The sequence below is a fragment of the Camelina sativa genome, chromosome 4 (genome assembly GCF_030686135.1).
Source record: "Camelina sativa cultivar CO46 ecotype springtype chromosome 4, ASM3068613v1".
In the NCBI taxonomy this organism is placed as follows: domain Eukaryota; kingdom Viridiplantae; phylum Streptophyta; class Magnoliopsida; order Brassicales; family Brassicaceae; genus Camelina; species Camelina sativa.
Window position 1 is genome coordinate 20,944,677 of NC_141883.1, and position 25,516 is coordinate 20,970,192.

General features: G+C 35.2%; 5 protein-coding genes and 3 pseudogenes across 10 annotated transcripts in view; 6 read left to right on the forward strand and 2 right to left on the reverse strand.

The window, feature by feature from the left end:
* The first annotated feature begins 1,214 nt into the window (after positions 1 to 1,214).
* Positions 1,215 to 1,655, forward strand: LOC104780807 (uncharacterized). The gene has a single exon (XM_010505347.3). It carries the CDS (start codon positions 1,215 to 1,217, stop codon positions 1,653 to 1,655), a length of 441 nt encoding a protein of 146 aa, XP_010503649.1.
* A 9,404-nt stretch (positions 1,656 to 11,059) lies between these two features.
* LOC104780808 (uncharacterized) lies at positions 11,060 to 12,924 on the forward strand (annotated as a pseudogene).
* Positions 12,925 to 12,972: 48 nt separating this feature from the next.
* On the forward strand, positions 12,973 to 13,527 carry LOC109132515 (F-box/kelch-repeat protein At5g51250 pseudogene; annotated as a pseudogene).
* Positions 13,431 to 16,145, forward strand: LOC104780809 (uncharacterized). 2 transcript variants are annotated; one of them, XM_010505349.3, is made up of 9 exons: positions 13,431 to 13,800; positions 13,965 to 14,187; positions 14,281 to 14,447; positions 14,527 to 14,672; positions 14,762 to 14,824; positions 14,905 to 14,997; positions 15,091 to 15,252; positions 15,357 to 15,516; positions 15,634 to 16,145. In XM_010505349.3, exons 1-9 carry the CDS (start codon positions 13,689 to 13,691, stop codon positions 15,912 to 15,914), a joined length of 1,407 nt encoding a protein of 468 aa, XP_010503651.1. In that variant the 5' UTR covers positions 13,431 to 13,688; the 3' UTR covers positions 15,915 to 16,145. The 2 variants fall into 2 exon arrangements, 1 of the variants encoding a protein (XP_010503651.1); XR_015596950.1 differs by having other exon boundaries at positions 13,476 to 13,800; positions 14,905 to 15,001.
* A 445-nt stretch (positions 16,146 to 16,590) lies between these two features.
* LOC104780810 (protein CYSTEINE-RICH TRANSMEMBRANE MODULE 13-like) lies at positions 16,591 to 17,747 on the forward strand. Its single transcript, XM_010505351.3, has 3 exons — positions 16,591 to 16,859; positions 16,960 to 17,203; positions 17,402 to 17,747. Exons 1-3 carry the CDS (start codon positions 16,811 to 16,813, stop codon positions 17,445 to 17,447), a joined length of 339 nt encoding a protein of 112 aa, XP_010503653.3. The 5' UTR covers positions 16,591 to 16,810; the 3' UTR covers positions 17,448 to 17,747.
* Positions 17,748 to 18,249: 502 nt separating this feature from the next.
* LOC104780811 (telomere repeat-binding factor 3) lies at positions 18,250 to 20,268 on the forward strand. Of its 2 annotated transcripts, XM_087510457.1 has the most exons (7): positions 18,250 to 18,384; positions 18,633 to 18,892; positions 18,976 to 19,217; positions 19,344 to 19,428; positions 19,528 to 19,611; positions 19,716 to 20,065; positions 20,148 to 20,268. In XM_087510457.1, the coding sequence occupies exons 2-7, from the start codon at positions 18,743 to 18,745 to the stop codon at positions 20,230 to 20,232; spliced, it is 996 nt and encodes a 331-aa protein (XP_087366583.1). In that variant the 5' UTR covers positions 18,250 to 18,384; positions 18,633 to 18,742; the 3' UTR covers positions 20,233 to 20,268. The 2 variants fall into 2 exon arrangements, with proteins under 2 accessions (XP_087366583.1, XP_010503654.1); XM_010505352.3 differs by having other exon boundaries at positions 19,716 to 20,268.
* A 168-nt stretch (positions 20,269 to 20,436) lies between these two features.
* LOC104780812 (ADP-ribosylation factor-like protein 8a) lies at positions 20,437 to 21,617 on the reverse strand (annotated as a pseudogene). The gene is made up of 5 exons (XR_015596952.1): positions 21,441 to 21,617; positions 21,305 to 21,337; positions 21,093 to 21,215; positions 20,846 to 21,007; positions 20,437 to 20,762 (listed from the first exon to the last, which is right to left on the reverse strand). The product of XR_015596952.1 is annotated as an ADP-ribosylation factor-like protein 8a (transcript).
* Positions 21,618 to 21,870: 253 nt separating this feature from the next.
* Positions 21,871 to 25,516, reverse strand: part of LOC104780813 (ADP-ribosylation factor-like protein 8a) — a 30,783-nt gene continuing 27,137 nt past the window's right edge. The window contains exons 2-7 of one of the 3 annotated variants that reach the window (XM_087510455.1): positions 23,605 to 23,833; positions 22,910 to 22,991; positions 22,777 to 22,809; positions 22,558 to 22,679; positions 22,322 to 22,483; positions 21,871 to 22,234 (exon numbers count right to left, since the gene is read on the reverse strand). In XM_087510455.1, the coding sequence (XP_087366581.1) occupies positions 22,117 to 22,234; positions 22,322 to 22,483; positions 22,558 to 22,679; positions 22,777 to 22,809; positions 22,910 to 22,991; positions 23,605 to 23,833 (746 nt within the window). In that variant the 3' untranslated portion in view covers positions 21,871 to 22,116. Of the gene's footprint in view, positions 22,235 to 22,321; positions 22,484 to 22,557; positions 22,680 to 22,776; positions 22,810 to 22,909; positions 22,992 to 23,604; positions 24,105 to 25,516 lie in introns of those variants that run through there. The other 2 variants (XM_087510456.1, XM_010505353.3) reach the window with 2 other exon arrangements.

The following is a 25,516-nucleotide window of genomic DNA, read 5'->3' on the forward strand; positions in this document are numbered from 1 at the left end:
ACTCAAAACATATATTTGAAAAGAAAATCAACTTAATGATATGAGAAAATTCGCGATTGTACTACTCGAGGCCATGACGACATCAACAAACATGAATACTGCATTGCTACGCATATGTTTATATCTTTAGCAGTTTAGCGAATTGAATATAACGTTAGAGAAGTGTGAAACAAGCTTTTTAGTTTTTTAGAAAAATTGCGAAAGTAGAAGCACGAAGGAATAAAAGAAGGTATATACTGCATTGCTATGCGTATTCTATTATTTATCATCTTTTGATTCTTTTTAGCCATTTTAACTATTTTAGCTTCGGAATGTCACGTGACGCTCTAACCCCTAAATCTATGTCTACATAGTTTGTACATTGTACATACACATGCATGATGCAACTATATTTGTAGTGTAATTAAAGTATACACGCATATATGACGTATGGATTCATTGATACCAAAGTTTTTTGTTGTTGGTAAACGCTCTCTAGTGTTACGAAACCTACAATCTAGAATTAATTTAAACAGTGTATTAATAATACTACCTCCAATTTTAAATTATTCTACAAACTAAGTTTATAAACGAATAAATATTGAATATAGTTAGCAATGTTTATGGACTTGGTTTTTATATATGTATCATTTTTTTTAGCTGTCACAATGACTAGAGAAGTAAAATCTCGAAAACAATTTACAATTGTAATCTCCTCACATGCAACACTTTTGAACCAAGTTAATTAAAGAGTATAAAGTATAAATTACAAACGAATGCTGCTAATCAATTGGGTCTATAATGGACCAAAATTAATACATGGGTCTAACTACTCACCCTGAGTGACGACATGCTTGGAGTAGGTAAAACCAAATCCATCATACTCAAAGTACAAACCAACCTCTCCTTAACTTATCAGACTTATTTTAAATTTTATGAAAAATGTTACTGATATCCAAACAACACCTTGATAAATTTAATCATCTAATTGAAAGAAAAGTATTTAATTATCCAACTAGATACATTTAAAATAGAGATCACATTCATAATTTTGTTGTTAGAAATTCATTTACAACAGCCATCGTGGACTTTGTCTCTCTCTTTGATCCTGTCTTGAAATATTTGAGCATTTCTTCGTCTTATATCTCTTTCGATTCCATCTTATACTATAAAGTTAATACATACATAAATAACTTTTGATTTCGATACTCTTGAATCTTGATGAGGTTCCAATAATGAAAGGGAAAGGCAAAGAGAAAGAGAACAGTCTCTTATGGCTGGTGAAGGCTCCTTTCCGGTTATTGATCATGGCACGTAACGCCTACATTCGTAGCATTACGTCATGCTCCGGCGTTGGAATCTTTACCGGCGGTGGATCCTCTGGTTTTGGTCAAGGTCAACTTCCTGGAAACTTTCAAATCCCCGAAGCACCTAGCACAGCTCTCCCTCGGTGCTTTACCTTGACGTCAACGGCAGATGATGATCAAGGCTGTCTGAGTCTGACAAGTGTTGGACAGCCTAAGATGGCAACGAGACGGTCGGTGTGGTTGGATCATCGGAGGAACTTTAGATGTGTTGCTATGATGCGAAGAATCGATGAGGAGATTCCTTTAGATGATGAGTTCCAAGAAGAAGACTCATTTCTCGATTTTGGTATATACGAGATTGTTACTTAAAAAAAAAATAGAACGATCATCGATCTGTTGACCAAAAAAAAAAAAGGCATCAGAAAGGTTTTAATTTCTTGGTTTTAATTAGTTTGTTGCATTGTGCTAATAATTGATAAAAATATGATTTACCAGCGCGTAAATCTCAGTTTCGATGTCATGAATGCTTTTAGGTTATTTTATGTCACATTACATTGTCAAAGTAGATTGCAAGTCTTAACAGTTTTTGTCGTCCAAACATATATTTCGGCAAATCATTTGGCTTTTGATCGAAGTAATATGAGTTTCTTAATGGTTTGATCCTGACTCCTGAGAGTCGTACATCTCGTGATGGATATAACTAACTTTGAGAGTTATATATGGAGAGAGGAAACATATTGAAGATGCGTGGGAAACGAAGTGCTATGTCAAGGTCTGTTAAAATAAACTTCCTTTTTGATTTGATGTAAAAATTGGTCATATATGAAGATATCAGCAGCAAGGTATGCTAACCACTGTAGAAAAGGTTCTGAGTTGTATTATTGTATCAAGTTTAAAAGAATCTATCTCAGAATATAAAAAAGAAACCAACAACAAAAAAAGAAAAAATACAATGAATTGAATCGACGCATAGTATTTATATCGTCATCAATCCCGTGGATCCGGAAAGAATCTCACTAACTCGTCTGGAATACTAAATATCTTGAGTGTATCAAATCGGAAGAGTTCCTTTAATGCTTCATCACATATGAAGCATCGACATTCATCATCACAACATTCATCATCACATTCATCATCATCATCACAACATTCATCATCACATTCATCATCATCATCACAACATTCATCATCACATTCATCATCATCATCACAACATTCACCATCACATTCATCATCATCATCACATTGTTTTTGTAGTGGACGTTTCTTTTTCACTACGATCAAATTGTTATGTTCAATATACAACAAAACTCTTACCGAGGCTTCAGCTCCTGAAATTTCACTCACCCCTAAAAATTTGGCAAGTCTCGGGTGTACAGGATGAACTCTCCATATCTCTTGTATCAATATCCCTTGTATTTCAGGCGAAATTGGTGGCCAAATTGGTTTCGTACATAGCCTCCTAACTTGACCGATCAAAGGAGAAAAAAAAAGAAATCTTCATAGCCTCCAAATTGGTTTGGTTGTTGTGGTTGTGATGTTGTGTTAACCTAATTTAGATGTATATATACAGTAAAACCTCTATAAATTAATAATGTTGGGACTAAGACATTTTATTAATTTATACTGATATTAATTTATCTATAAATTAATAATTATTATTTTATAATGTAAATTAATAATTATTAATTTATAGATATATTTTTAATAGTTTAAATTTTTAAAAAATATGAATTGAAATAACTTTAACAAAATAAAATTAGACTTTCAGATGTTCTAAATTTTATGGTATTGGAATTGAATTTGTAATATTTTGAAAACATTATTAACAATAAATTACAAATACAATACACAAATTCACTTATAAACATGACATACATAAATTCAAATTTATGAATAATAATATCAATTGTTGTATTTTAATAGTCAATCAAACTATCAAAATGTAAATGATGTATATCTAGAAACTGAAAACTAAAAAAAAGATATAGCTATCTTTATGACATGTTACAAAATATTTTATATCATTATAGTTTAAAAATACAATATAACAATTATTTTATAGATATGAGATTTAGGAGAAACATACATTATTATATCAACATAATATATATATGTGTAAACTTACATGATTATTAATTTATGATATTATTGGGACCATATTTTATATAGGGATTTCAAAAAAATTATTATCATATTATCTTATCGAATTTTGTTATTTTTAACACTGGCCCGACTTGAAACTAACAAAATTTATTAATTTATAGTGTTTATTAATTTATAGAATATTAATTTATAGAGGTTTTACTGTATATACGCGTTGAGGTGGAAATAGAAGAAAAGTTCTGTTTATATTTTTATAAATGGAAAATAAAGTATATGGAAATATGTATTGATCTGTATATATGATTCTGTAACTAGTTAAAAGGAAAACATGTCCAGTTCGAATTGAAAAACGAAACCCACCCCGCCGACCTACTGAAACTTTTATAAATAGATAGATATCGATAATTAAACAATGATGATAAGGAAAATTAACATTTATCTTTATATTTTTTTTTATATCTATACTATTAATTGGGGAGTACAAAAGTACAAAAAAAAAATTACAAAAAATTCCATATATTACCCCTACGGATTAAACAAGGAAGAAGAGAAAATAATTTTTTTTAAGGGCAACGAAGTCATTATATTTGGAGATGGGACGCGGATCCTTATTGTTTGGTATTATTTCATTCAGATCGTAGATATATTAGATGTGTATCCAAACACTATTTTCTTCTTAAACCTGTATAAGAAATCAAATCCAAACGACACCAAAATCCGCAAGTACTAGAAAAATGACAACTAATAATATGCAATCCCTAATGATCATCTTCCGTATCTAATCAATCATCAAAATAATATCAAAACATTAACTGCAAATATTTACAGTTAATCACAAATATTCTCTTTTCAAACAATCACAACAACCATTTTGAATTGATTACCTTTTGTTCTTCGTAATTTACTAGCCTATATCAATCTTTAGAACTAAAAAGAGAAACAGTTGGATCGAATCCCGATTCTTACTATGGTATATCGTATCAACCCCAAAATCAAATCAAAAACAGAATATCTTATATTCATTGCATCAAATATTCTACCTTTCAACCAAAACCAAATTCAAATGCTATATAAACCATAGAATACATTGGAAATCTTAAAACTCAGCAAACATACTAACAAAGAGAATAGAAATTCACCTTGGTATAAGTCATTGCTGCCACCAATAGTTTCACACATGTTTCCGAGCTCAAGGCATGTATCCAATAAATCCGATCATGTTGGTTTAACTGGGATTCCAAACTGGGAATATTATTGCTTCAGACATTATCGGATAGATCCGATCTATATTGCTCAAATCGATTTTTTCGCAACATCAGACAATTCTCTCTGTATCGCGACTTTTTGTTTTGTTTTTTTTTGTCTCTTTCTTTTCCCGAAAACGATTGAGAAGAAGATAAGAGTCTTAATGGGCCACAATCGGATTCAAAACAGCCCATCTATACTATTACCAAAAGTTATACTCTTATGGCCCATTAAAATTTGGTTTTATGTTGAATTTATGTTATTATATTCAAATACATGATATTATTTGGCCAAAGAATACAATTTATATTTTATTTACAAAATATTTAAAAATACAATATTATTCAAAAAAGAAAAATAAAAAATATTTCCCGCATGTATGTGTGATATGTTACGGTTTTGACTCACTTTGACCCCGTTTATTTGATAGTTTTGTAGTTGTTTGAGTCCTTTTCAGGTTATAATAAGAGGCTAGGAAGCTAAAAACAAGGATTGGAACAACAGGAGCAATCGGAGCAAAAAGGAGTTGAATTGGAGCAGAAAAGCTGATTTTAGACCCAGGAGCACATGCTCCCGATGTCCGAGCACATGCTCCCGATGTCCGAGCACATGCTCCCAACTCTACGGTTTCATGACGACACGTGGCAAGCATCTAGGCGCCGATTCCCTGCCTAATTCCCCTTATTTTAGGAAATCCTTTGTGAGAGAAAGAGGGAGTTGATCGATTTTTAATAGGGAGATTTGAATTTGGATTCTTTCCTTATTTTTCTCTACTTGTATGCTATTTAACCTAGGATTTTTAGGAGAGAGGATATACTTTCTTTTTGGTTTTTTTTTTAGCGACGTTTTGTGAGGGAGAGGAAGAGCGGCTACGTTAGAGAAGCGATTCTGAACCCTTGTGATTTTTATATTTTTATGCTATTGAATTTCTCATCTATGTTGGCTATTCAATTCTCTATGTCTGAGTAGTTTTCTTTGCTAGATTAGGGGTTTCAAAGGGGTTTCATGGGTTAGCATCAGAACACAAATAGAGCTTCATATAATCGATTGTCTTCACTATTGTTAGACTTAATGCTTAGGTTGATTTGATCACCCAATCTATGATTCTAGGTTTATCTATTCATCAAAAGTGTAATAGGTTGCTAGAAAAGACATTAGTGGGCAAATTATCCTAGACCTGCGAAAGTTGATGTGTAGGTGATTTGTGAACCTATCATTCCTGTTCTTTAATGCTTGTCTGCGATTCTGGGCTCAAACGACAGTTTAGGGTTTCTGGACCGCCGAGCATGTGCTCCGGATGTCTGAGCACGTGCTCCGCGTTTCCGCACAGAATCGATCAGATAGAGTTATTGATACCACGACAGTGGATCAGTTTACATTTATGTTTGAGTTCTAGACTGGTACTTAATTTATGCCCTGAATAGTTGTTTGGTTGCTATCTCTGAAATTCCCGAGGATTACCCCCTGATCTAGTGTTTTGTTTACTGCCTTTTTATATCGTTTTAATCTCGTTACTGTTACCAAACAAACCCAACTTTGAATTGTCTTAGCTTGAAATTGAACCAATAGAACCATAGAGTAAAACTTGGTCTTCGTGGGATTCGACCCCTAAGTACTACTTCTTTGCTGTCCACTTGCAGTAGGAAAATAGGGTTTAAAACTCTGTGTATCAATGTGCGGGTCTTATCCTAATATATATTAAGACAGAATAAATTAAAATTGAGAAATTTTCTGAACTATTATCATTTTTTTTGGTGATTGTAATTTTGGATTTGTATATAAGGTTTATAATGTTGTTATGTTGTGGTGGTTTAGAAAGAAAAACAATTTTATTTATAACGTTTTAAAGATTCAACATTTTTTGTTTGGTGTGTTTAATTTCAAGAGTTTTGGGTTAAAATTAGTTCCTAGCAAGATTCGAATAGTATACAGTAGAGCTATTTAACATTTGATCGGTGGAAAAAACTTGACAAACACGTTATCAACTTTGGCTAAGTCTGCACTGAAATCTAAATTAAAAGACTTGATCCTTTGACTTGTTGAGTTGTTTCGAGTCCATTTTGAATCCATACTTCCATTGTGTTCATGGCAATGTCATGCGATATCATTGGTCTAGCTAGCCTGTCCAACAACAAGGCTGACTTTGAATTGGCCTCCTCGTATCCGTCATTCGTGTGCACCAGCACACCTTATTATATTAAAAGACTATGATGAAGAAATGTATATGAAACTTGATAAAAAAACGTAAGCTCTGATATTGAATTATACAATACCGTTTTTGAGATAGTTTCTCTCAAAATACAACTAGAGTTATCCGAGTTCCAAGATATGTTTCACATGTATATAATCACATACATGAGACAAGAGGTTTATGCTTGTCAGAAGAACAAGCTATTTCAAGTGTAAGTCTTTTCAAACTTTTGTTGGATACTTACAAATAGTCTGATTTCTAAACAGTAATTATATTTTGCTCTGCTTTTTTTTTTTTTTTTTTTTTTCTGTGTTTTTGGATTCTTCACAGGTTCATAGAAGACGGAGACTTGGTGCTCAACGTCTTGTTGGTATGAGAACTCAGCCTCAAAAGCTCACATGAAACTGTGAATTCACTGTGATTCTAGTTCTTTACGGCCTCCCACGGTACTAGACTACTTACTTAATTCTTAAATTAGGCTTTTGACAGTATAAATGACGACTTACCTAATGGATTTTGTGGATGAAGGTTACAAACCGGAGCAATTCTCGCCCACGGATGGCTAAGGCTCAAAGGTACATACTATACATCTTTTGAATTATTTTTTGATATTTTAATTTACAAACTTTGAAATATAAATATAATAAGTATTTAACTCATATCATGTTATTTTGTTATATGCCCCATCAATTTTAATTTCGTTATAACTAAAACTAAAAGCATAGAGGTTCTTTTAATTTCTTGTTTTTCTTAGGGTATAGGAACCTTAACCGTGAGGTAGAGGAAGGAATTTGCCAAGTCCTCTCTTACAAGCGACTTGAATCTGAGGTTCTCTCTGATATATCCTTCATCAAGAAACTTTCCTCCAACATCATCGGCGGCCACGTCGTCATCATCGTCTTCTAACAAGAAAGGAGGGAAGTCAAACGTGGAGAAGAAACTTGAAAAGTTCTATAAGCATCAGATATCTCATCTCCAGCTTATGGAGGAGGTTTGAGAGCACAATCATTTCCGCTACACTTGAACTTTTCTTTTGGATGGATCACACACGGGTTTGTTTTAAATTTGAATATAATATGAAGACAGACTTTAATCTCCCCTTGGATTTTGAATGGGGAGATTTGTTGTTTGGAGGTTATATAAGAACAAATGATTGAATACTAATAATACTGAAAAAAAGCATTTCTTTCCAAAGTAACACCAAGAAATTACTACTTAAAACTTGAGTCCTAAAGAGCGCAGCTAATTCTTGAAACGCATTTTGGTAAAACTCAAGACGCAAGAAGCAAAGCTTTAGACATAGGTATCGATCAAAGACTTCCTCATTTCACTAGCAACGAAATGAGGCTGAGATTGGATTGGTTTGATGAAAATGCTGTTAATAACAGGTAGCTCTACTGCAATTGTATCTGAACCACAGAAAACGGTCCAGTCGTTCACAGTCAAACCCGCGCATATCACTTGGCTGCAGTTCACGGTTCCTGCAACCGAAGGGACCTGAAAAAGATTCGCTAGTTTGACCATTTCTTCTACTTTGGTATCAAAAGGCTAGCTACTAGGCACTATGCAATAAGGTTGAAGTCTGAGGATGTAGCCTTTAAGAAGGACAAGAGGAAGGTTCCACTTGTACATGGAAAGGTGACTGGAATACTTACAACTAACTCTTTTCTCCAACAACTCTGTGATCGCATTCTGGACATAACTTCTTCCTCAATTCGATTGTTGGATACTCTCCTCAAATTTCTGGAGCTTAAGTTCGACTTGGTATGCTTGGATGAAACGGTAGCGCTGCAGCAATGTGAACAACCAGTAGTTTCCATTCTACCCAATTATATACCAAAGACGAATAAGCAGAGCTTATATTCATGTAAAAAAAAAAAAAAACAGAGGTTACTTAGAAAATGTAATGCTTGTTCATTAATTTCAACATCAAGCTCGAATTATACAAGATTTTTGAAGCTCAGACAGCATACACAGGAAAAATATACACAATAATCTAGCAGGTCGAGCTAATAATCTTGATTAGCCACCATTATAAAAAAAATTCATTTATGATACTCTGGAGGTTTATGATCTTCTCTTGATAATCTACAGTCTACTTGAGTGTTTTCAAAGCTACTCTAGACCCTAGTGCTGACAAACCATTCTCAGCGTAAGTTGTTCAACTGAAGATAAAATATTACCCACAGCTGATGATGGGTCATATAATAAAAATAAAAATAAAAACTTCATATATCTAATATTATATTTGAAGTGTTATTTAAAATAAAAATAAAAAATTCAAGAAATATATCATACATTACAATATTAGAAACCATTGTAAAAACACTAAACACAATATGATATTTATTTCTTAATTTAAAATAAACTATATATAAAAATTTCATAAAATTGAAATGCTAATAAACTTATTCTAACACAAATTAAAAATCCATAATACACATTATATACTTAACAACATTAAAACTTCATAATATACATTTTATATGTAATTGGAAATAATAGATATCAAAAATTAATATAATGTATAAAATCAATAACACAAATGGTAGTAAATTTATTCTCAAACAAATTAAAAATCCATAAGTTACAATTTAACAAAACTACTAATTTCTAATAAACATCTTACACCCATCTCTAACAAACCAATTAATCAAATCCAACTCTAACAAATCTAACACCCATCTCTAACAAACCAATTCATCAAATTAATAACACCCAAATAGAATCAATTAATCAAATCTAACAAATCTATCATATTCTTAAGAAATTTAACAAAATTAAGAAAATCTATCATAAAAGAGAGAACTTAGGCCATAAGAAGTTGGAGAGACTGGAAGGAGAGATTCACCAGATTGGAGGGAGAAATTTGCTCGAGATTCGTTGGATATTACGTGTCGTTGAAGAGAAGAGTCGAAGGAGTGGTTTGAACAAAAAAATGATATGTAGAGAAAAAGAATAATTGCTTTGGTTATATCGATAATTTTGACGAAAATTTTAATTGCTTCGTTTATCAAAATTTCATCGTAGTTGGTTTTCGGGCAAACTTTTGGACGGATAACGATATTTTGAGAATCTCAAATCCGTTAGTTATCCGTCAGTTATTCCAAGGGCTTCCCAACGGATAATCGACGATTTAGGGTACAAACCCCTTAATTTTATAATTTTTGTCGATAAACATGCATATGTGATGTATTATATATTAACCATGGAATGTTTTGTCAAAATAAACATCTACATGATCAAGTTATAGAAAAAATATTAAAAAGACAAATGGCAAATACTAAGCCATTTTTTAAGATTGATGGCAATTTGTAAAACACACAAATAATTAAGATTGTAGTTTAAAAGAAGATTAGTTAGTCATTGAAACTCATCCTTTATACATTGCTTCTAAAAAATGTGTGTTAGGAAACAAAAATGAGAGCTTTTACACTAACCCATCGATATAACGTCGGTATTTCATTGGTATACCAACAGACCAATAAAAACCAACAAAAATTTGACACAATGAATCAAAATTTGATATCCGTCAATAATTTGTCGGTTAAAATCGATAAATTGCCAACAATTTACTAATTACCGACAAATAACCAAAAGACATTATTGATGGTGTCTTCCAATCAGTTATCCGTAAAAAATTTGGACGGACTACCGACAGATTGTGTTTGTCGGTAATACAATCGACAAACTCATATGTCGTTAGATATCCATCTGTAAATTATATGTTTTTTTTTATATGGCTTAAAATTTATAAAACCAAAAAAATCATAAACAAAAAAAACGAACCATATCCAAACAGAAATACATGTAGTTTTTATATGGTTTCAAATTTATAACACCAAAAAACAAAAACAAAAAACGAACTGAAACTGAATTGGAAGCAAACCGAAAAAACCGAACGCCTACCCCTAATTTCAACCCAAAACTCTTGAAATTAAACACATGAAACAAAATGTTTGAATCATTAAGACGTTATAAATAAAATTGTTTTTCTATTTAAATCACAACAACTTAACAAGATTACAAATATAATATACAAATCCAAAATTACAAAGACCAAAACTAATTCAGAAAATTTCTCATTTTAATTTATTTTTTTCTTAGTATATAAACAAAAAAATGTTAATTTTCCCCCGGCTCCTAATAAGTAAATAGCACGAAAATATATCAGTTTCCAAAACTCTTACAAAATAAAACCTTAAACCTTTACGAAGAAGAAAGACTCTTTTGGCGATTCTTCTCTCAAGTCTAAACCTTTGCGACGAAGCCCTCAAACCCTAACAACTCTCATTCCTCCAGCGAACTCAAACAATGGCAGAACTGAAGTTATCAGAGAGTCGAGACTTAACCAGAGTTGAACGAATCGGAGCACACTCACACATACGAGGCTTAGGTCTCGACTCAGCACTCGAGCCACGAGTTGTATCCGAAGGCATGGTTGGTCAAATCAAAGCACGCAAAGCCGCCGGAGTAATCCTTCAGATGATCAGAGAACGCAAAATCGCTGGTCGAGCTATACTCATAGCGGGTCAACCCGGAACGGGTAAAACCGCAATAGCAATGGGTATAGCTAAGTCGCTAGGGTTAGAAACACCGTTCACCATGATCGCAGGAAGCGAGATCTTTTCCCTAGAGATGTCAAAGACTGAAGCTTTAACTCAAGCGTTTCGTAAAGCTATTGGTGTTAGGATCAAGGAAGAAACAGAGGTGTTGGAAGGAGAAGTCGTGTCGATTTCGATTGATCGACCTGCTTCTTCTAGTGGGGCTGTGAACAAGACTGGGAAGATAACTATGAAGACGACTGATATGGAATCTGATCATGGTTTGGGACCGAAACTGATTGAGGCGTTGGATAAGGAGAAAGTACAGAGTGGTGATGTTATAGTTTTGGATAGAGCTGGTGGGAAGATCACTAAGCTTGGAAGATCGTTTACGAGGTCTAGAGATTACGATGTTATGGGGTCAAAGACTAAGTTTGTGCAGTGTCCTGAAGGTGAGCTTCAGAAGTGGAAAGAGGTTGTGCATACTGTCACACTTCATGAGATTGATGTTATTAATAGCAAGTTCGTTTCTTGATACTTCTCTGTATTTGTTAATGTTTTTAATTGCTTAGTTTTTAGGTTTTAAGTTGAAAAAGATTGCTTCTTTTTGCAATTTTAGGCTTGGAACTTGATAGAGATGGTTACATGATTGTGTATTTGGTTGATGGTTTAGGGTTTAGCTTGTAAAGATCGGGTTCTTTTCAACTTTAGGTTTGGACATTTGATACGTTTTCATTGAATACAGATAAGGATTAGTCCTTTTTACAACAAAGTCATTAACTGTATTCTTGTTTCATTTATGTGTGTTGTAGGACTCAAGGGTTTCAAGCCCTTTTCACGGGTGATACAGGCGAGATCCGATCAGAAACCCGAGAGCAAATCGATACTAAAGTAGCAGAATGGAGAGAAGAAGGGAAAGCTGAGATAGTACCTGGTGTTCTCTTCATCGATGAAGTCCATATGCTTGATATTGAATGCTTCTCATTCCTAAACCGAGCCCTCGAAAACGACATGTCTCCGATCCTCGTCGTAGCTACAAACTGAGGAATGACAACGATCCGAGGAACAAACCAGGTATCACCACACGGGATCCCAATCGATCTCCTTGACCGTCTTCTCATCATCACAACGCAGCCTTACACTCAAGACGAGATCAGAAAGATCTTGGAGATACGTTGCCAAGAAGAAGACGTGGAGATGAAAGAAGAGGCGAAACAGCTTCTGACTTTGATCGGATGCGATACATCGCTTAGGTACGCGATTCATCTGATCAATGCAGCTGCTTTGGCTTGTCTGAAACGTAAAGGGAAAATAGTGGAGATTGAGGACATTGAGAGAGTTTACCGATTGTTTCTAGACACCAAGAGATCGATGCAGTACTTGGTAGAGCATCAGAACCAGTACATGTTCAGTGTGCCTATAAACACTGAGGAGGCTACTGGAAGAGAAGCAGCAGAAAACGAATTCATGGAAGTTTGAGATTCACTTTATTCGAGTTTGGCTTCAGAGTTTTTTTTACCCACTTTTTCTAAAAACCACTTTAACAAAGCTATTACATTCTCTTTTTCTTTCGACAACACCCCAAGGGACTAATGGAAGTATGGAACGAAAGAACTTGTTTGAGGTGTTTGACACAAAAACACAAACTTGGGATCCTAAACCTATCTCTTTCAGCGAGACAAAATGGGACTTTGCATTCTCCAAAACCACATGTATTGATGGAAAGTTCAACGTGGTGTCTTATTGCCATCATGGTGTGATTGCTTACAGTCCCAAGGAAGGTAGATGGGACAAGGTTGGAGAAGAGCTAAGAGATGTTCTCTATACGGTTTCTTATTGCGTGACAGAGAACGTTTTATACACATATGTTTCTCACCGAGTGTTCAAATGGTTTGATACTAAGACAAGAGTGTGGAGAAAATTGAACGGTTTGGTAAGGTTACCTAAGTTCCCTCCAAGTTGTCGTATTCAATTGGTTGATTATGGTGGAAAACTGGCGGTTTTGTGGGTCGATCAATCATTGCCTTCTACTAGTGATGACGACAACTTGGATAAGATTTGGTGCGCGGAGAAGTTGAGTGGTTTGGTCATGTGTTTACAGTTCCTGCAGCATGTCGTTTTGAGAAGGTTCTTGCTGTTACTCTTTGATGAATGAATGTGTCACAAAAAGCTTGAAATATGTGTGTCAGTGTTAATTTTTTATTTATTTTTTTGGTGTATGCAAAATACGATGAAATGGCTTTATTTATATGACTGCGTTTCGGAATAAGATTTATTCTTCCGACAAAAACAAAAAACACACACACAGAAAAATCGATGAGTGACTCATCAGTCTTTGTCCGAAGCTACAACATCAATGTCGTGTTTCTTCTCTTCCTAAATCTCTTCACTTTCTTCTCCGTTGTTTCCTCCGACGAACATGTCTTCGGTAAGTTTGTGTCGGAATTGAATTTAGACTTTTAGGGTTTCGTTCTGTTTTTTTTTCCCTGGGACTCGAATTTTTCAGTTTAGAATCACTAAATTTCAAACCTTTTTTACATAATTAAGACAAATTCGACCAAAAAAGATCCAATTTTGTTTGTAAATTGTCAGTTGTGGGTGAAACTGGTTCGTTACAAGTGACTCTAAGAACAGAGGTGGTGATAGATTCTCCTGGTCTGAAGCGAGGTACAACATCGAGATGTGAGAGGTTACATATCAATGGATTACAAAGACTTAAGCACATTGATAGATATGCTCATTCACTGAAGTTGACCCTTTTGAGTAATAATACATCGAACAGTATAAGAACAAGTATAGACGTTTGCTTCCACAGGTAACAAAAAAAATCTAGTATCTGTGTTATGTGGTCATCGACCTCAGTCATGGATTTGTCTTAATTCCAAGTTTAAATTCTTGCTGGTTTTAGGAACTCGTCGCGTGCAATTGGAATGTGCTCTCATGGTCAGTGGGAGAAAGTTTCAAAAGGGTTACCTTGGGTTGGGATAATGTCACCTTTTGACTACAAGATCCTTGATATAAGAACCTATGGTAGCTCATCTGAAGTCGTCACCTTAAAGTTTGTTGCTAAACAAGGTATAGAGTTTGTCTTTGTTTTTTTTTGTGTGTTTTGCAAATTATAAAACTAAACAAGGTAGAGTTTGTGTCTTGGCAGAGTTTTTCATGTACCGTATCGTGTTTTTAATGATGGGGATAGTGTTGCTGAATCTGGCTTCTAGACTTAGCAAATCAGTAGCGTTTTACTACATTGGTGCCATGTCCATTGGAATTGTCATTCTTGTAACTCTTATCATTTATCAGGTATAAGTTTTCAAAAACAATATCAAAAGCTTTTTGCTTATAGTTTCTTTGCTTACCTCTTGTTTAACTCGATCACTGATTGTGTATAGGGGATAAAGCGTCTCCCGACTAGAGGGAAGAGTCGGTTTGAGTTATTTCTCTACTCCTCTATGGTGAGAGTTGTCTTCTCTTTGACTTCTTTTGTTTTTATCAAACATTTACCAACCAAAGCCTTGTTTTTTTATCTTCTTAGATTGGTGTGGGAGGTTACTTTCTTCAATACATACGCGGTTTAATTCAAGATCTGCCAATGCGGATAGGAATCAGTGAAGATTTGCACATTCCTGTATGTAAGTTTGGATTTTTTTAAAGATTTTGGCCTACTTGTTGTTATGTCACATGCGTATGAATCTAAAACGGCTTTATGTAAAATTTGCAGCTGGCGATTCTTTTGGTTGCAGTTGTGTATTTGTTTGGAGCATGGTCAGGGTTTTGGACTGTTAAGAAATTTGTTGTGACAAAAGATGGTTCTATTGATATTGGTACATCAAACTATGTCTGTTGGACCGTCCGTGCTTTTGCTGTGGTTCTGATCCTTCAGGTACTTCGTTTTCTTTTTCTCTACTGTTTGTTGCTTTTGGTTCATCTTTAATTATAACTAAACTGTTTCGGGGATTGAAGTCATGATCTTGTGTGAATTAACAGAGCTCTTTAGATCCCTTGCTTGCTGGAGGAGTGTTGATATCTGGAATTCTCATCTCAACAATATCAAATAGTATCAGCAAAAAGATGTTAGCGCAAAGCACTGCGAGTTGTAGACCTGGCTTAATCCATGCTACTACGTTTGCTTCTCCTCTTCCTAGAGGTTTTGACCTTTCTTGTTCTGTGTCTCTAGGAGTCTAGTTTCATTAATACTAATCCATTTATCTCGTAATGTTCATGAAGAATCGTTTTTTTCTTCTTCTGTATATGGTCGTTGCAGGTTCCAACAAGACGTTGAGGGCAGTACCACTATCTGATTCAGATATATTCCCGTCTTCATTCCACAAAACACCAGAAGGGAGAAGGAAGCTAACGAAGGAAGAGTTAGAAAAGTTCACTAAAGAGAGCACGGAAAAGGCAATGAGGGAATTGGTTTCTTCACCAGGTTTTGGCGAATGGGCGGTGAAAAATGCTAATAGAATCAGCGTAAATCCGATAATGGAATCGTCCAGTAAATTGACTGATACGGTTAAGCGCGGAAGATGGTTTCTCTGGTTCTGAAAAGCAAGCAGCTAGGGAAACTTTTGAACCAGTCGGAGAGTGTTGACTGTAGAGACTCTTGTATTGTAACTTTTTAGGGCACGATTGTTGTAATAACCCTAATTGTTTCTTCATAGATTGGTTGTGTACGAAGCAACAAACATTGCTTTTATATATATATCTTGTGGAAACGATCTCATTGTTCTGTTTTGTTTTTGATTTTGAAATCAGCAAAATGATAACTTGTTACAAGATGGCTTTGGCAGAAAATGCTCTTGATCAAGAAAGATTATATATTTCATTTTATTTGATTATAAATCAAATTTCTTATAATGGGATATCTCCAGATTTATGAAATGCCTTTTGCAAAAATTAACCTGACATACAAAACTAAGACCTCCCACTTTTCCATGGGTGTAGTCATCACTCATCAATGATGTGAAACTCAACATGTTACTTAGTACATAGTAGTATTTATTTGTATAATGGAAGATGATGATATAATATAGGCCACTAACTGGTACTAGTGGAAGATGATGATATAACTAATTATGTAGAGGGAAGGTTTCAACTTTCAACTAACAATAACCTAAATTTTTTGATAACTAATAAAGAAAAGATTGAATATTGTGGTGTGGGTCAAGGGGAAATTGCATTTTAATTGAATAATTCCACAAAAGTGAGTTGGTCGTCTCTCACTTATAATTGTTTTAAAATCATAGTTTAACTTTAAACAAATAAATCTAAGATTAGTCCTTGGAGAGAACATGTCTTTTGTCTCGTAAACCTCCTTTATTAATCATCATTATTATCACTAATCCTATTTTTATTCCATTCACAGCGAAGAAGAAGAAGCAAAAGAGTTCGTTATATAGAGAGATAAAACAACCTCAGATAAGAGCAAACCATAGAAGAAAATGTCTTATCAAGATCAACACCATCCCGTTGGTGCTCCTCCTCCTCAAGGTAAATTACCAGTTCTTTTTTTCTTTCAAATCTTTTAAGTTTATAGGTATCTTTGTTTCTTGTTTCTTGTTTCTCAAGTTTTGATGTTGTTATTTTTCAGGGTACCCTCCTAAGGAAGGTTATCCACCACAAGGATATCCTCCCGCAGGATATCCTCAAGGGGGATATCCACCGGCTGGTTATCCTCCACCGGGTCAGGGATATCCAGCACAAGGCTATCCTCCACCGCAATATCCTCAAGGTCCTCCACCGCAGTATCCTTATCAAGGTCCTCCACCGCCCCACTATGGTCAGGATCAACATAAGAAGAAGAAAGACAAGGATTCAGGCTTTATGGAAGGATGGTGCGTTGACTCAAATCTCTCTCTTTTACATTATAACATATATAGTCTTAAAATGCTTGAAGCTGATGAAACGGACTAATCCTTTTCTAGATGATACATTTTTCTAAATAAATTTCAGTATGCAGTAAAATGGATAATTCAAAGTCAATATGCTTGCCTATGGATGGTACTTAAAAATGTGTATTTGTGTCATAACAGTTTGGCTATGCTCTGTTGTTGCTGTCTCTTGGAAGCTTGCTTTTGATCGGAGGATGATAAGCCGGTGACGGTCTTGAGGATGCCATTGTATTTTCCCATAATATAAAATGTTAAAAATATGTGTTTGATCAACATTTTAGATCTCTTCTTCTTCTGGTTATGTGTGTCCACGTTTTGGGTTTGTTTCTCTCCTTTATTTTTATTTTTTTTGTTATGAATATGAATTTGACTTGAGGTCTTGTTTATTTTTATGACTACTGATTGAATCAGGGTATGTGCAGCCCATCTTTTGTATATGTAAAAAGTGTGTTGTCACTTTTGTATCTAAGCCATTCCTTTTTTTCTTTTTTTTTTCAGTAGATGAACACAAAATAAGTAACTCAATTTTGTTCTATTTATCATCAAAAGTTTTATTAATTTTACTCATAACTATTAACCAATAGTAATTCATTAAGTTTTAAATTTATCAATTAATAATTCTTGAAATTTACAACTTTCTAGCATTAATGATAAAATTTACAGAAAATTAATCTTTAAGATACAAGAAAAAAAATCCTAAAATATCATAAATTGTTATACAGAGGGAATATTTTTAAGTTACCTAAAAACGTGAAAATTTGATGAATAAGATGAATGGTAAAAAATTAGCGGAAACACGTTTTCAGTAAAGATGTGAGCTAGGATCATTATACCATTCATCCTCGTTAATTTTACAAAATAATCCCTAACTAAAGGTTTAAGAACAAATGGGTGTTTTTGTAACTAAATAAAGTTTAAGACGAATTTATAAACCGGAGGATAATAAAGGGCTCCTCAAAAAAAATCGATACATTTTATCATCCTTCCTTCGTAGCTGAATCGAAAAAAATAAAGGTCAAGTTTTTGTGTGTCTTCCTTTGTCTCTGCGACAATTGTAGATTCAAAGTTTGATCCATGACACTCTTCTCCACAGCTTCCTCTCTCATTCGCTACAGCTTTCTCAGGCATGCGCTTCTTCTTCTTCTTCCTCTCCTTGTTAATTTTTTTTCCGATTTCCCTGATCGAAAGCTTTAATCTTTTTTCTCATGCTTAACGATGATTTGGCTTGGCATTACCTATTGAATTGCTAATGCAATTGAAAAAAACTTATGGGTTGTTTTATTGAAACCAGATAGAACTCTCTCTTACATCTCATTTTGTATTCAGGATTATAAAGTATTGATCTTTGTGATTGTTTTCATCTGCTTTACAGAGAAATGAAGCCAAGACATTAGAAGCTTTTGTGTTGTTGTTGTTGTTGTTGTCGTGTGTGTGTGTGGTTCTGGAGAATTTTGAATTTTTTTGTGTGGTAAAGTTGTGTGAATGGGAGCTCCAAAGCAGAAGTGGACAGCAGAAGAAGAGACAGCTCTTAAAGCTGGAGTACTTAAACATGGAACTGGAAAATGGCGTACCATTCTCTCAGATCCTGAGTATAGCTCTGTTTTGAAGTCTCGTTCAAATGTGGATCTCAAGGTAAAAAAAACAAGAACTTGAAAGAGAAGAGAAGAGAGAGAGTATAGAAACTTACATTGTTGTCTAAAAACATTATTTAACAGGACAAATGGAGAAATATAAGTGTAACAGCTTTATGGGGATCTAGGAAGAAGGCTAAACTCGCACTTAAAGGAACTCCTACGTCGGGTCCTAGGCCAGATGATAACGCTACAGCTATTACCATTGTGTCTCTGGCTAATGGTCACATTGGTGGTGATGTAGGAGGACAGCTGATGGTTGATGCACCATCTCCTCCTGAAGCTTCTTGTGAACCACCAAGAGCTTTTAAAGGACGTTTTACAAGGTTTGGCTTCTTCTTGTATGAATTCTTGATGTTGTGGATGTAGAGTATGGGAATAGTGAAGCTAAAAGGCTTACTTTAGTCTAAGTTTCTTGAAGATAGATCTGAGTTCTGATATGTTTATTGTAGTGTGGATAAGATTATACTGGAGGCCATTACCAATTTGAAGAGACCGTTTGGTCCTGACGGCAAGTCGATCTTGCGGTATATAGAGGTACTCTTTCTATGTCGTTAAGCATTCTTTCTATGTCATTAGGCATTGTTGCATCTATATACAATCATCAAGGAACTTAGTGTAGCTGTAAATTTTCAGGAGAATTTCAAGATGCAAGAGGATATGAAACGGCTTGTCTCTTCAAGACTAAAGTATTTGACAAATGTTGGAACATTAGTTAAGGTAAAGAGAAAACACTTTGATGGAAATTTCCGCTTGCAAAAATCACATATTTATTACTTTTACTGAACAATGGTTTACTTCTTGCATTTGCTCTCACCTTTCAGACAAAGCACAAATATAGGATTTCTCCAAATTATATGGATGAAGGAGCGAGACAAAGCCTAAGGTCTCCTCAAGAGTTTTTGGAAGGAAACAAGGAAAATACTCCAAAACCTGAGGAAAAAAATCTTACTAAATCCCAAGTAGATGGAGAAGTTGTAATAATAAAGGGCATGACAGAAAAAGAAGCTGCTGCAGCTGCTGCAAGAGCCGTGGCAGAAGCAGAATTTGCAATAGCAGAAGCTGAAGAAGCGGCAAGAGAGGCAGATGAAGCTGAAGCCGAAGCTGAAGCTGCCCATATATTTGCAAAAGCGGCAATGAAAGCTTTGAAGTATAGGATGCATAGCCAAACTCGGTAAGAACTAAGAAATCATTGATGTTGTATGAGTACCATTGATACTGTATTGTTGATATTATCGTTTTGATATAATCTTCAGGTTATGTCATTATTTCAAATTTGCATTGCTGCAGTGTTTTTGGTCAGTTAACAGTGTACATTCTGCAGCTTGTAATGTATTCTAACTCCATTGACTATGTAAAACCTGTTCCTTTTTTCTTCTTCTGTTGTTGATCTGTTTTTCCTAGTAACTTTACAGGGTTCTCGCGACCCATTTTGAAACTGGTTTGAAGAGAAATAAATAAGGCAATGTCCATTGATTGTAGACAGAGCTTATTTCCCTTTCCTTGGATTTATAGAAGTTTTGAAAAGGCATTTATGTGTTGGTGTTTCTGAAATTTCAAAGCCAATAAGAATAGAAAACAATTCACATCTAATATACAAAGACAAGACTGGACCAAACCAGACCAGAACAGCAGGTTAGACAGAAGACAAATAAAGACAAACTCTTGTTTCACACGAATAAAATTGTCTTTAACAATCATCAACATAAGACTAAGAAGATCAAGAAGAGACGACATCTGTTGTTGGTGAAGTTAAGTTCTTTGATATTGAGTGATTTACAACCCAATCAGTGATCTGATCAATGGTGGTAGGGTTCTTGCAGGATATCATGAAACAGCAGACTTCTCTATCTGTAAGCGAACTAAGCCCCCTGCAACATTAACAATGCAAGAAACATCATCATAAGCTAAATGAAATGCCTTTTGGGTGTTCAGTATGAAGAAACAACTATACATTTCTTCTGTTAACGCTTCTTTGGACAGAGCTCCAGGTTTGTCAATCTTGTTCCCAATAACCAGAAGAGGGATACCGTTAAGCGAAGCATTGCTCAACAAATCATGGAGTTCACTTTTCGAGACACTTAGGTTGTCAAGATCTGCAGCATCAACTACGTACCTAGAATTGGAATCAACATGAAACCATATTGTGTGAGCCGGGGATTAAAGATAGCAGAAACCTGAGAGTCTAATAAGATCCTTACGCAATAGCAGAAACATGGCGGCAGTAACGTTCCCACATGCTGCGGAATCTTGGATGACCACCAAGATCCCATAGTCTGATTGTAACATTTTTTTTTTGTCAGTTTCCTCATGTTAAACCCGACCTGATAAAAGAAAAAAAGAAAAAACTAAGACGAATCTCTTCGTGTTGATTGAAATACGTTTTTTATAAGAGGTGTAGTGTAACACTTACGGTAGGAATCATGTCTTCACTGTATCCACCAGTCTAAACAAGAAAAAGATGAGAGTAGATATCAGATTCCACAAAGCAAATCACCAACAACTAAATGTTAAGAAAATATAAAAGGGATGCATAATACTATACTCACCGCAAGAACATTTACAATTGATGTCTTTCCTGCATCTTCAAGTCCTATCAGAGAAAGCTCCATTTCTTGCTTGAAGAGAAGAGACTAGTATAAACTTTATTATATAACAAACAAAAAATAGATTTTTCTAAAAATATCAACCGAGTGATGAAGAGGGACAGCACTAAGTTTTGTTTTTTACTTTAGTACAGAATATATTATTTTATATATTAGATTGTTGATGCCTGAGGCTGAGGTAATGGAGGCAACAAGCCACACCAAATATTATTTTACTTATAAACATGTTTACATACGTACTGTAATTGGCTAAGGTACCATTGAATCCTCCTTATTGGCTACAGTTGCAGCTATATATTACGCAGAGTTTATATCTCTTCCTACTGAAAGCCCGTGGAATTATTAGAAGAGTAAAAAAATAAGGTCACTTATGTTTTTGTGTTTCCAAAATTGCAATTGCAAAGCCTTGAGAGTAGAAAACAATCCACACATCTAATATACAAAGACAAGACTGGACCAGACCAGGCTAGACCAGCAGGATAGACAGAAGACAAATAAAGACAAACTCTTGTTTCACAGGAAAATTTGTCTTCAACAATCATCATCATCATCATCAACCAGACAAAACAGGAAGACTAAGAAGATCAAGAAGAGAGAATAATATGTTCTTGGTGAAGTTTTAGTTCTTTGATTTTGAATGCTTTACGAGCCAATCAATGACCTGATCAATGTTGGTAGAGTTCTTGCAGGATATCATGAAACAACAGACTTCTCTATCTGCAAGAGACGTAAGCCCCCTGCAACAATAAGAACGCAAGAAAGAGAATTAGATCGAGCTGAATTGTGCTGTTTTTGGAGAAGTTCAGATGAAGAAAAAGCTATACATTTCGTCGGTTAAGGCTTCTTTAGACAGAGCTCCAGGTTTGTCAATCTTGTTCCCAAGAACCAAAAGAGGAATACCGTTAAGCGAAGACTTGCTCAACAGATCATGGAGCTCACTTTTCGAGACACTGAGGTTGTCAGGATCTGCAGCATCAACTACATACCTGGGAATGGAATCAACATCAAACCAAAATTGTGGGTGATACAAAGAAGAGAAACCTGAGTCTAATATCCTTACACAATGGCAGAAACTGCACGACAGTAACGTTCCCACATGCTGCGGAATCTTGGTTGACCACCAAGATCCCATAGTTTGATTGTAACATTTCCTTTTGTTACTTTCCTCATGTTAAACCCGACCTGAAAAAAATAACAAAAGTAGAATCTCTTCATGCTATTCGAAAAGGCAGGTGAAAGATGTAACTTAATAAGAGACTGTAGTGTATGTAACGCTTACCGTGGGAATCATGTCTTCACTGTATCCACCAGTCTAAACAAGTAAAAAAATGAGAGTAGCTATCAGATCCCCAATCACAATCTTCTGAGTGTTAAAAGAGAATATCAAAAGGGAAGCATAATACAATACTTACTGCAACAACATTAACAAGTGATGTCTTCCCTGCATTTTGGAGTCCTATCAAAGAAAGCTCCATTTCTTGCTTAAAGAAGAGGCTGCAAAAACATATCGAAACTTAATACCGAACTGAAATCACTTTTGCACAGGGCACACAAATAGAGCATAGAAACATAATTAGACACCAAAAAGAACCTGTTCTACATTCATTATATGCCATGAAAAAAGGTATTTTTTTTTTCCAACTAGATTGATCTTAATCACACCGCTAACTTGAAAGATGCTCTCATTCATACATGGCTAAAACTGGCAATCTAAAATCTTAAGACAGATTCACTTTTCTTCCCCTTAATGTCACCACAGAAGAACCATCATGTCAATCTAAAACTTGGCAATCTAATGCTTATAAAAGCTCGTCTCTTTGAAACTAAACGGATAAAAACTACAGGACCGTTTCTATGATAAGTAGAAGAACCATGTCAAAATCAGCTCCAACAAACCAAAATTAAGAACAAAACCACGATTCAAGTACAGCTGAGTCGATTACGGTGATGATTCTAATTCCAATTTCTTCATAAAATTTTCAAAATTCAGCGGAGCAAAGCAACAAACAAACTGAAAAAATCTCAAGATAAAACATAATTTTTGAGCTCAATATAATCAAAACAAGAGAAGAAAGATTGAAATCTTAAAAGGAGGGATCTCACACACCTACGAAGCCAATTGAGAAAAGCTTCCCACAAACCCATTGATGATTTCACCCCAAAAAAAAAAAAAGCTCCGAATAAAACAGATCCGCCGGTTAGATTCTCCTCCACGGGATCTATCTGAGAAGAGAAGCTTCTTCTTCTTCTTCTTCTTTGTCCTCCTCGTTCGTCGCCTGCTCCCTCTCTCTCTCTCTCTCTCTCTCCCAGTGACGGCGAATTAAAAAGAGTCAAAGCTACGTAATCACTACCGTTCGATTTTTCTTCTGGTCCACCGAATCAACGGTTTAGATCTTCTTTTAATTTTTTGGTTGATACACCGAGATTCATGGGGTTGCTATTTTTAAAATTAATCAATTATTAATTTTACAAAATTAAATTAGCCAATCAGAGGAGAGATACGGTGACACATATACACCAGAAGTTAGGAATAAGAGAATTGTATGGATTAAATAACATCAATCACCTAGTTACATAGTTAAGAGAATTGTATGCCACTCGCGTTTTAAGAAGTCCATAGTCTTTTTTTGTATTTATAGCTGGGGACGGTGGTAGCCGCCAAAAGATTTTGGCGGTGGTGGTGATACTGATATGATCGGGAATGTGTAGTTACACGTGTCGTTACTCAATAATTTGTGGGTTGAAATCTATATGTTAATGGGTTCTTTGTCATGGGCCTTTTTTTGACCCACTATTGATGAGTCGACCCATCAATGATTCTTTTTTTTTCTTTTCTTGTAATGATGATAATGTTATTTACACCTTTCATTTCCATTCATGAATCTCTTTATTGTATTTCCTAATGAAATGTTTAATTGCAGTCAAGTTTATCTTCTTTTTTCTTTTTGTTAGCAAAATACAAGATCAGCTCAAACGAACCAATTGGAAGAAAATTGTTTACATAGATAATTTGATGCGATTCTACTCTAGCACGATGTGCTAGCTTATCTGCTATACCATTCTGTGATCGAGGGACTAAGACAATAGAAAAGGAGAGAAATTCCTCCTTATCCACTTCTATCTCATCCAAATAAGACTTGAATGCAGGTCACTCAGAGGGCGAAGACACCATTTTCACCAAGTCAGAGCAATCAGTAAGAAAAACGACATTCTGATTATCTGCACCAATCATACACCGTATTGCCCAAACTGGAGCTTCGACCTCTGCATGTAGGGGGAACGACTCCGTCAGAGATTAGCTGCAACCATAGTGGGGGGTTCCCCTGCAGGGGAAATGCAGTACCATCCTCTACCAGCATACTGGTCAGTCGCCTTCCAAGATCCATCCACAAAACACCGATAACTGGTTGCATACCTATTAAGCACCAAATCTGCATTTACCCTAGAACCATGAGCCGGCCAAGACCCACCTTGTAGCAAGTCCCCCACAACATCATCCTATGCCGAAAACCAACCCTTAGCTTCTTCCTCCGCGAAACGCAAAATCGCTAGTGGGTTAGAATCCAGATTACTAAAAAATTTATCATTCTGAGCCTTCCAAATATACCAAGGAATCCACAGGTAGATATCCGCCAAAGGAATCTGTTGGAATCTCCAAAACAAAATATCCATGTTTGCATAGATAGACTCCGAGGAAAAACCGTCCGGAGTGGCCGAAAACGAGGATAAAGCCCAAACCTGTCTCGCCGAGGGACACTCAAACAGGGGCATGATTGATTGTCTCTTCCGGACAGCCACAAATCACACACTCAATATCACAACCTATACAACGTTTCCGAAGATTAGATGTTGTCGCCACACATCCCGTGATTGCTTACCACAAAAAAATGTTGTATTTTTGGAGGACACCGGATTTGCCAAACAAAAGCATGTAAAGGTGTAATATTTGGGCCAGAAATTTGCAAAACAGAAGAAGCAAGCTGATTCTGCCGCAACGCAGAATACCAAGATTTAACCGT

What these genes read in the sequence shown, in the direction of transcription:
- LOC104780811 (XM_087510457.1), top strand. Translation starts at nt 18,743, where the DNA reads ATGGGAGCTCCAAAGCAGAAGTGGACAGCAGAAGAAGAGACAGCTCTT. An exon ending in CGATCTTGCGGTATATAGAG is followed by an intron (nt 19,429 to 19,527) that starts GTACTCTTTCTA and finishes GTAAATTTTCAG; the next exon opens with GAGAATTTCAAGATGCAAGA. An exon ending in AGGATGCATAGCCAAACTCG is followed by an intron (nt 20,066 to 20,147) that starts GTAAGAACTAAG and finishes TATAATCTTCAG; the next exon opens with GTTATGTCATTATTTCAAAT.
- LOC104780810 (XM_010505351.3), top strand. Translation starts at nt 16,811, where the DNA reads ATGTCTTATCAAGATCAACACCATCCCGTTGGTGCTCCTCCTCCTCAA. An exon ending in TGGTGCTCCTCCTCCTCAAG is followed by an intron (nt 16,860 to 16,959) that starts GTAAATTACCAG and finishes GTTATTTTTCAG; the next exon opens with GGTACCCTCCTAAGGAAGGT. An exon ending in TCAGGCTTTATGGAAGGATG is followed by an intron (nt 17,204 to 17,401) that starts GTGCGTTGACTC and finishes GTGTCATAACAG; the next exon opens with TTTGGCTATGCTCTGTTGTT.
- LOC104780807 (XM_010505347.3), top strand. Translation starts at nt 1,215, where the DNA reads ATGAAAGGGAAAGGCAAAGAGAAAGAGAACAGTCTCTTATGGCTGGTG.
- LOC104780809 (XM_010505349.3), top strand. Translation starts at nt 13,689, where the DNA reads ATGAGTGACTCATCAGTCTTTGTCCGAAGCTACAACATCAATGTCGTG. An exon ending in CTCCGACGAACATGTCTTCG is followed by an intron (nt 13,801 to 13,964) that starts GTAAGTTTGTGT and finishes GTAAATTGTCAG; the next exon opens with TTGTGGGTGAAACTGGTTCG. An exon ending in TGCTTCTCCTCTTCCTAGAG is followed by an intron (nt 15,517 to 15,633) that starts GTTTTGACCTTT and finishes TGGTCGTTGCAG; the next exon opens with GTTCCAACAAGACGTTGAGG.